The 10,203-nt window shown below is 42.7% G+C and overlaps 1 protein-coding gene across 1 annotated transcript; it reads right to left on the bottom strand.

Moving 5' to 3' along the window:
- Nucleotides 1–5,665: 5,665 nt before the first annotated feature.
- Nucleotides 5,666–10,049, bottom strand: LOC109732231 (uncharacterized). The gene is made up of 3 exons (XM_020291426.4): nucleotides 9,431–10,049; nucleotides 8,558–8,633; nucleotides 5,666–6,011 (listed from the first exon to the last, which is right to left on the bottom strand). Exons 1-3 carry the CDS (start codon nucleotides 9,794–9,796, stop codon nucleotides 5,893–5,895), a joined length of 561 nt encoding a protein of 186 aa, XP_020147015.1. The 5' UTR covers nucleotides 9,797–10,049; the 3' UTR covers nucleotides 5,666–5,892.
- Nucleotides 10,050–10,203: the final 154 nt, after the last annotated feature.

The raw sequence follows: 10,203 nt of genomic DNA, 5'->3' as shown, positions 1-10,203 counted from the left end.
CATTTGTAGTTGTCTGTACTCAGGCATGTTATGCTTTTGTTGCCTGTATGCTCTGTATGTTGGGTCATGTGCCCCATGATTGTAATTATTACTATGTATGACTCTTCAGAGCCTTCTGAATAAATACTTTGAGTCGTAGAGTTTTGTTGTGATGCCATGTTGTATTTCCACATATCGAGCATATTGTGTGTATGATTTTGAAATGCTTGGTATGTGTGGGATCCGATAATCTAGTTGTTTATTCTTGGTAGCCTCTCTTATGCGGAAATGTCTCCTAGTGCTTCCACTGAGCCATGGTAGCTTGCTACTGCTCCGGAACACATGGGATGATCGGCATGTGTCCTTCTTTGCTCCTGTGTCTATCCCTTCGGGGAAATGTCACATGTTCCTTTAAGTCCTTGTAGCTTGCTACGACTTGGGTTCATACATTGATGACCGACAAGTGCATTGCTGGGTCATGTATGCCTGTCCCTGTAAGCTAGTGCCACCTTGGGTTTATGACTAGTCATGTCGGCCCGGGTTGTCTGTCATATGGATGCTAGCGACACTATCATATACGTGAGCCAAAAGGCGCAAACGGTCTCGGGCCAGGTAAGGTGGCACCCGTGGGGATACCATGCGTGAGGCCGCAAAGTGATATGATGTGTTACATGCTAGATCGGTATAACTTAGGATCGGGGTCTTGACAGTTCAGATCATGATCTAAACATAACATTGCCACTTTAGCAACTTGCCAAACTGGCACTGATGTGTTTAGATCATAGCACTGACTTGGCAACTCCCACTGATCCAGTGCTATTATCTAAAACAGAGCATTGCTTGTTTAGCAACTCACACTGATCATTGCTTGCTTATACTAGTTTGCTTGTTAATCTACTGTTTACCCTGTCATTCATTGCTTGCTTACCTTTGTCGTGATGTCTGTACTTTGATGTTGTGCCTGATGTTGTGCTACAAATGTGGTGATAAGGCCACCACATTTGAAAGGGGTCAGGAGAACACAAACGTGCACGCAGCCAAACAGCTGTGGTGTGCATCTGCTGACCCTTGAAGCACAAATGTGTGCAACCAAACAATCGACCCTAAAATGGCCACTATGCAATCCGGGCGACCAAACAACATGCAGAGGATCTTTGGCCTATTTTTGCTCAACTAGGCTGAGCTGAGACAAGTATTCAATGCAGACAATATTTGAGATGACAACCAAACACGCCCTAAGTGGCTGAATGCGATCAAAAGTCCTTGAACTGAAAAATATAGATTGCTTATATTATGATTCATGCACTTGTAGAAACGCTGCGAGCGATGCAAGTGACTACATCCTGCGCGCAGTCGGGGCACGACAGGGTGGGGAGAAGAACCGGATCTTGAAGCGGCTGCTGGTTCACCATTGGTAGGGTTAGTGCGCTCAAGGATAACTGAAAAAATGAACAACCGCACCGGTGGGGTGTGGGCGATGGATCTCTTCCTGTGGTCCTGACGCCGAGAGCATTGGATGGCACAAAACGGATGGCCCTGAACTCGGCCACGGGTACAAGACGGACATTGCCGCCAGGTCCAACACCGAAGTGACGATGTTACCGCGCAAGGTGGGCCAACTCGATGTAGCATTAATCGAGCTCTGCCGCACGAACGCACACTGTGTCGGATCTATATGACAAAGGAAGGTGCAAGATACCGAGACCAGATGAGGACGAGAGCTCCTGTGAATTTTCGCTTAATGGTTTGGCAACTAGTACAACACAAAATATTATAACCTGAAAATCAGGCCTCGTAAAGATTTTTTGATTTTTTCCAATTGAAAGCGAGGTGTTCAAATACAATTTAGCTAGATTTCAGTCAGCTGATTTTTTGTTTTGTGGTCAGTCGATTTTCTGGTCGTTGGATTTTGCTTTGAGATTTGTGTTCGTTTGTTTTTTGTTTTTTCAGTTCTGATGTTGGGTTGGGCTGTAACGAATCGATTGACCAGTTGTTTTTCTCAGTCGAATCTGTACCGGGCCGATATCTATGGTCTTGTTGCGCCCGTTTGGCAGGCTGCGCCTGTTAGAAGCCCGCGAAGTGGAAGGGTGTTGAAGCCGATCACCGCTGCGCTGCCTTATCTTCTTCTCTTCGTCTGTCCCCTTAGTCTCTGTGGCCACTCAGTCTGTCTGCCTCCTCTTCCTCGCTTCCTTCTCCGATCCAGAGCTAGGATTTGTAGCAAGTTCTTCTCTGTTAACCTCCCTCTCTGATCCATAGTTAGGGCTCGTATTGAGTTCTTCTCGTTTGACCCCCCCCCACCCCCACCACCTTCTCTGATTTTTGGTTTAGATCTGCTTCCCTGTCCTATTTTAGCTTATGGTCTGACTTTTCTTTTGTGTTCTGCAGGTGGTGGCCTCGGTGATTTCCTAGTTTGTTGGGTATCTTTTCTTCTCTATCTGTCGTATCAGGTAATTTGTTTTTCCAATCTTCGTCTTCTCTTTGTTTTGTAGTTCTTTTTCTTGTATGGTTAGGGTTCTTATTTTTCCTGAAGGCGTGTGCGCGTTTCTGTGTTCATGCTTAGGATGTATTTGTGCCCTTTTCATGCGTGATTGTAGATTTAGTTATTGTTGTTATAGACCAGCTGCAGTTTATGGTTGTACAGTGATGATTATTATAGCACTTCAGAGATATTAGGTTTTATATAAATCTTTTTTCTATTTGATTTAGTCTGATTGTAGTTTATTGAGTTAGTTTCTAGATCTGAGTATGTTCGTTTGTGATGTGTTTGTGGTAGAAGTACTGTTAAGTTTGTGTGTTGTGTATTTTCATATATATGTACCTATTGTGCCCATTTTTGTTTTGTTTTCTGACAAAGTTCCTTTTTTAACTTAAGGTGAAATTAGGGTTAGCTTGGTGCATGTAGTTGTAGTATTCTTTGCATGTCGTGCCTGCATTTTTTTAACTATTATCAGACTTGTTTGTAGCAAATATTGACTCTTGTGTAGGATGCTTGTGTACTAAGTCGATGTACGTTTATTTTGCTCCTAGTTATTCGTGCATTTTTTATTTTGTAACTTGTAGCTTTGGTTCCTGTTCTTGCAGTATGCTTTGTATAGTGATAACGGATTAGTTCTAAAATGTTTTTTGCATAGTACGCCTGTACTTGTAGCATTTTGTCCTTCCCATATTGGTAACTTCTCTTTTTTATCTTGCTCATTTCTCATATGTGCAATTTTGTAATCCTGCATGTGTAATTTAGGTAGACTCTTAACTCCTCTTGCATGAGTAGCTTATATATTTATACTTCATCTAGGTTATCCAAGTGTAATTTAGGTAGACACTAACTCCTCTTGCATTCGTAGCTTTTATATTTATACTTCATCCAGGTTATTACATGATTTGTCTTCCATTAGGTTTTTTATGAATTTTCTCTATTATCTAAGCTTCTTTTTATTTATTTTGTAGGTATGGTTTGCCCTCTTTGTAGTTGTCCGGGTCCTCCGTGTCTGCCTTTTGTGCCAGTTGAAGAAGTTCCTGAGGTGTTCGACGTTGTTCTCGATGACAATTGCTTCAGTAGGATGGTGAGTTGATTTGTAGCTTGAGTTAATGTTGTGCATTTAGTGGTGGTTTGCAATGCTATGTCTAGCTTCTCTTTGTTTGTACAATGTCTTCTTTCATCTCCATGAACTCACTCCCTTTGATCTTGATGAACTTGTGCAAATTTAGCTTTCTAAACATGCAAATTTTCAGTTATAATCATGAATTTGAGGAGGTTTTTGGTATTTATTTTATAGCTTGACTTCTTAGCTTAATATAGACCTCTGTATTCCCAATGAAACAAAATAAGTGTTTTTTTCTTTCCTTACACATTGTACTATTTTGTATAGTGATGATTATTATGAAATTTGAGGGGAGCTTTGCAATTCTATGTCTAGCTTGTCAAGAGGGAACTGCGACCTTTTTATGTCCATGATCTCAATTCCCTTGCTCTTGACCAATTTGTGCAAGTTTAGTTCCTTGAGAATGCAATTTCCAGTTTTCATAAATTTGAATTTAGGGATGTTTTCTGTATTATTTTCTAGTTTGACTTGCTTGCTTGCTTAGCCAGTGTATTTTCTTGTTATAATCCCAACTAGTATAAATTTATATGGTGGTGTTGCAAATTTAGTTAAGAAGATGAATTTCATAAATTGTGATTATATGGTGGTGCTGTTCTCTACCTGAAATTTGAATTCTCATAGTAGTTGCTCTTGAACATCAGCTGCAAGTTTTGTTGTCTGAAGATGCAATTTAGATTTCAAGATGAAAATCTTAAGTTATTACTTTAGGGAGGTGTTTCTCTTTGCTTGTAGTTTAACATGTTTGTACTACTACTATGTGCAGATGTTATCGTTACACATGCTTCTAGTATCGAAATTTTCGTTGCTCTTGCAAAACGGTTGCAACTTTTGTTTTCTGTAAATGCAAATTTGGGTGTGATGATGAAAATTTAAAATTATGCCTTTAGGGAGGTATTCTGCTTTACTTGTAGTTTGAAACCTTATACTTCTACTATGTGCAAATGTAATGGTTATCTATTTGTATGTATGTAAGCATGCTCGTACTATCTAATTATCTATTGTTATTGAACAAGGACTACAAGTTTTGTTGCTCTTGAAAAAGGACTACAAGTTTACTTGTCTGTAGATGCAAATTAGTTTCGTTCATAAAATTATTACATTATGAGTTTAGCCAGTTGTTCTGCTTTCGATTGTAGTTATACAACTTCTAGTACAATTGAAATCATGTCTTCCAGTCAGAAGTTATTGCAGGAATTGCAAGGATCAGATGATTTTGCAATTGATTCAGTTAAATGTGCATTTAGGTGTCCTGCTTATCTTGTTCAAGGTGTTCTAGCTCATTAAGATTGCATTCTCCGAATATACTGTCTTTGGTTACAACATTTGTAGTGGAACAAAATGACAGGACCTACCAACATGACATGACACAAAAAATTGTGAAGGGCATCAGATCGTCGTTTACCTTGAACTGACCACAAGCAACTTGATCTGCAGGTTTCTTCTTTCTTCGCTTTGCTCTTCCTTTTGATATATCTGTGTTTTGGGTAGGATCTGATGCTTCATCCATTGTGGGGATGTTGTAGATCTATGGGTGATCGGAGGAGGAGGTAGGAAGGAAGAAATGGGAGCAAGAAGATCTATGGAGACATCACAGGGTACTCGAGTCTGAGCTTCGTTTCTGCATCCATGGCGGCGGCTGTGTTTGTGATCGAGGAAGGAGGAGGAAGGAAGAAGACCTAGTGATCGGTGCATGAGTTGGATCCAGTTGTATTAGTGTAGTGGGTGTTGCTTACCAGGTTAGGCCTATTTTAACTTTTGGGGTAAACATAAGGCAGAACACGACAACACAAAGTGTCTGCGGTGGATCAGTTTGTTTTCTTGTTGGGCTGATCGGGCTGATTGACTGACCACAAATCAGAGTCAGTCACTTTTTCTTATGCCTTCTTGTCTTTTATGTTCACTACTAATCGACTGACCTAGATGCACAGTCTGTCGATTGACATGTAGCCGCTCCCGTTCAAAGAAGTGTGGCGCCTTACGACAATGTCGCCGGCCCATGCCACATATGCGGCGCGACTGAAGTCAAATACACCTTAGGGAAAGGCATGTGAATTTAACATGCATGCAATTTAGGCGCCCCATTGATAGACGCGAATAAGAGGGTGGAGATTCCGATATAAGTTTTATGGGGTTCAGTAAGCGAATTAAGTTTACCAATGGGCCATGTAGTACAAATCCTTACAAATACTAAGCTTGAGTTTATTTATCTTTTGGTGGATCCCATTGTCAGCCGGTGAGAAGTGTCTTTTCTTTTCTTTTCCAAATTCAGCTAGTAGTAATACTTCATGCTGGGTAGGATGGATGATGAGGAGATTCACATCAGCAGCTCAGCCTTCTTGACCTTTGAGACGCTCTCGAGGACACCCGCCGGGGACACGTGACCCATCACCGTCACCTTCTTGCTCTCTAGATCGATGCTGAACGATGTCACCCCTGCACACATGCATTGCTTCCACGCAGTCAGTGAAAATAACCCGACCCAGCGGTCCATCAAACAAGCATGCATGAACCAACAGAATTACTTCTACCCCATGCCAACACGTTAGCTTCACGCATGCATGCATGCATGCGCCAGTCACCAGTCTTTACTTTTTTTGACAGTCACTGGAGACATACAGCCTAGATAGCTACCTCACTGCGCAGAAACATGCAAAGTAGACACAGTTTTGTAAGGTAGCTACTCCCTCAGCCCCATAATTTAAGGTCATTATTATGAGACGGAGGGAGTACTTGCCAATCCATATACGTATTCTTCTATGTATGCATGCATGCACGTCACATTGTTTGGCATATACCGCGAGAATTATTCAGGGTTTTGGAAAGATGTATGTGGCATGTGAGGTTTCTGAAACGTATGAATTTTCAAAGGCTGCTCAACTAGTGTTTTGCACTTTCCACAGAGAAAGAGACTTTTTCAGAGACTCTGCAGTAGGAAGGGTGGTGGATGGGCAAGTGCAAGCTGCAAGATCTGTTCGAGACCAGTCGTGATGTCACATGGATATGTTGGAACTCGGCAGTGCCCAGTCGCGCAGCCCGGGTGACCACGATCCGAATCTCGTCGGGAATGAATTTGTGGTGTCGCATTCGGATGGGCTCCATTTTACTACTCGTACATATATTGTCCACGGGACTCCCCCGCCCTCCACATTGGATCTCGTTGTAGTAATTCCTTCTACGTACGCAGAATAAATAGATACCCCCTCTGTCTTAACCTATGTAAGAGGGAGTACAGAGGAATAAATAGATATAGCGTGATCTAAAGGCTCTTTTTTTTTACAGAGGGAGTACATAGTACCACACTTCGTTGGTATAGTTCTTTAGTGTATTGAGTATATAGTCTCTGTACTTCAAAATTACTCCCTCTGTAAAGAAATAGAGATCTATATTTCTTTACAGACGGAGTAATTGATATTTATGTCGGTGCTTTCAACTATCAGGCGCGGGATTTTAACCAGGCAGCTATATGAGATAATCTAAACTTATGAAACAAAATAAAGAGATTAAAGCTATACAGCAAAGAAACTTTGTTTGGGAGCACCTACAAGATACAAAGAGATGAGAAGAAATCAAACGAAGTATTAATCTAGGAAAGAAAACTTCAATAAACACTCAGAGATATCATTATGGTGTTGTGATACATGCTTAGTAGACAGAGACTAATGCAACCTGAGATATCGAAAACATAAGTGTGAGGGAACACATCCTAAATGGAAATCACACACACTACTATTAACTAGGCACGCATTGCCGCAGGAATTTGTTGAAATTATTTCAGCGAAATTTGTTAGTATGAAACATTAGTATTTAGAGTAAATTGAAACTAACATACAATTGAGTATATATTTGAATATTCCATAGTTGTGGAATATTTATTACATATGAGTAGTATGCATGGTGCATTTTAATGTGGGTATTTTCTCATGCATGTTGGCATGATGAGATGGCATATTTGCATGTTAAGAGAATTGTAGTTAGGCATCTCCCAATGCTCCACCTTGTACAGGTGCTAAGCCTTCCACGTAGGCAAAAAATCTGATGTGGCAAGTTATTTAAGAGGAGAGAGATGAGTGTGGTGACCCCAGAAAGAACCAATGCTAGGCGCGTGAACCTAGGCAAAACATTTAAAGGAAGGAAGCCCACCAATACATGAAGAGCTTTAGTTGCTAAATCATTAAATGAAGCAAGCTTAGCAACCATAAGACTAGCCACAATGGGTAGTAACATAGAGTAGTAACATGCCCATGTTACTACTCTATGTTACTACCTCAATAGTGGGTAGTAACATATTGTGGTAACATGCAAAGCTTCATTTATTACGTTATAGACTCATATTGCATTGGGACATGTGATGTTACAGTAACTAGCTAAGTTACTAGTACTACATCTCTCCTCATTAACTCATTGCCACATAAGCAAAATTGCTAAGTTGGACTCGATGTTACTACCGAAGTTACTCCCACTGTGGCTAGTCTAAGCTAAGCACCTATGCATTGGGGAGTATAGTTGCTAAGCTATTTAATGTGCTTAGCACCTCATCTAAGCACCCATGCATTGGTAGCAGCCTTAGTGGTGGGGATCAATTATTTAGGTCATGCATGGTGGCATAGTTGCATTTTAAGATAATTGAAGTTAGTGGAGATCAACTATTTCGGTATATAAAATTCCTTCTCACCTACACCCCCTTCCCCCACGCCGCCGTGTCTTGTATTTTTGTTGATGAGCTCTTGAAGACTACCTCAATACTCCTACTTTGTATCGATTTGCCGTGTAGCCTTATTAATATAAAGCGGGGTGGATGACTGTTTCAAGACTACTACGGATGGCGAAATCCACATGGAAAATAGCAAAGCTTTTGTAATTTTGGTACACATGTTAATGCTAGTCCTGGCACATACTCCCTCAGTCCCATAATATAAAAACATTTTTGACACTAGTGTTAAAAACGTTTTTATATTATGGGACGGGGGAGTAGTACATACCTTCCATTTTGGAGATGTGCTTCCTCACTTTCCCTGCACACCCCTGGCAGTGTATAGCCACCTTCATCACGACCACCTGTGGACGTACGCACAAGAGCATCACATCTCCAGCAATTAAGCAGAAACCTAAACAGAAAATGCATCTCTGGCTAGCTATCTATTACTTTGACCAAAATTAAATTTGTTGGCAAAAACAGCTTGATCTAACCTGCATGGGATGGTGCGTATGGTCCACGAGCTAATTAGTACTAATCTCTTTAAATTTTCTGCTTGTCTATATATAATCTCTCACTGCTCTCCATCTGTAAAAGGACACATCTACTGTGCTGTAATCTGGACCGCTCGTAATCTCCCACTGTTGTCCGACATATCTACTGTGCTGCAATCTGGACCGCTTGTGACCTTCCGCTGTTCTCCAGCCTAGTCCTTTTTGCTTCTTTACTTGGCGTTAATGTTTTTACTGTATCCCACACATACTACTACTCCTATCTTCAGTTTTGACTTTGCCATATTGATGGACGGAAGTTACTACTGCTATTAATTACCGAGTAAATGCATCCCGGGCCCTGGGGCAAGGGCCCGGCTCATTACAGTTACTACAATTTTGTACTATAATTTTCAACATACGATAATTCAAATGCATTACACGTTTGAAAGGCCAAAAAAACTGAAATGCATATGCTTGTGAGAGGTGCATTTCTGTGAGCAATCGGTACAAGGAGTTCGCGAGGATTTGTCCTTGTGTTGATGTGAAACTGTTGATTGAAATTACCCAGTGGGCATCTTCTCGCGACGACCAGATGTTCGTAAAGAAAATGTGCAAACAAGACACTACGTACTGGAGCAGAGTACGCGTTGGTCGGGGCTACGTACTTGGAGGACTTGCTCGCCGGGTGCCACGGCCGCTGTAGGAGTGGCGGATGTCCGCTTAGCCGCCGCAGTGTCCCTCGCCGGCGTCTCCACGGGGCTCTTGGTCACCATCGGCAGCGTCACGGCCACCGGCGCTCCGCGCCTCCTCGGCATGGGCGGCGGCTGGGGCGGCGCCACCTGCCTGGACGAGACACGCGCGGCGCCGGCTCCGTCGCCACCAAGGCGCACGTACCTGACGTCGTGCAGGGTGCGCGCGTCCTCGGCGATTGTCCGGTCGGCGCGGCGCCCGACGACCATGGACCGTGCGTCCCCCGGCACACAGACCGCCGTCGCCGCCTGTGACCGGCACAGCATCCCCCCGGTCCTCATGCCACTCACACGAACCACCGTGCTCGGCCTTCGCCGTGCAGTGGAGTGCAGTGCTGCCACACCCCACACTAGCAACGTAGCACTCACCAATAACTACCAATACAGGACTGGAGCTGGAGTAAGAAGAAGAGAGAGGGTCGCCCTCGGAGACTTGAAAGGAACGAAGCGGTGGGAGGAGGTGGAGAACAAAGTAGCTGGAATCACGGTGGATTAATGCCGTTTTTGTATGGCTTCTCGCTCCCTCCCGTTTCGACCGCTACCCCTCCTCCCTGTTTGACTGCTGTGTAGCGTGAGACAAGATTGGAATTATTGCTCGGGCAAAAGCCAGATTGTTTTCTTGGCTAAAGCCATATGTGTGTGTCGTGTGTGCTTGATGGACTACTGGGCTCTTTGGAGTGGTGCGCCCT

The sequence above is a fragment of the Aegilops tauschii genome, chromosome 1, assembly GCF_002575655.3.
Source record: "Aegilops tauschii subsp. strangulata cultivar AL8/78 chromosome 1, Aet v6.0, whole genome shotgun sequence".
Taxonomy (NCBI): Eukaryota; Viridiplantae; Streptophyta; class Magnoliopsida; order Poales; family Poaceae; genus Aegilops; species Aegilops tauschii.
Note: the sequence above shows the minus strand (reverse complement) of the source record. Positions and strands in the feature narration are given on the sequence as shown.

What these genes read in the sequence shown, in the direction of transcription:
- LOC109732231 (XM_020291426.4), bottom strand. Translation starts at nt 9,796, where the DNA reads ATGAGGACCGGGGGGATGCTGTGCCGGTCACAGGCGGCGACGGCGGTC. An exon ending in CCGGCGAGCAAGTCCTCCAA is followed by an intron (nt 8,634 to 9,430) that starts GTACGTAGCCCC and finishes GTACGTCCACAG; the next exon opens with GTGGTCGTGATGAAGGTGGC. An exon ending in GCACATCTCCAAAATGGAAG is followed by an intron (nt 6,012 to 8,557) that starts GTATGTACTACT and finishes GCATGTGTGCAG; the next exon opens with GGGTGACATCGTTCAGCATC.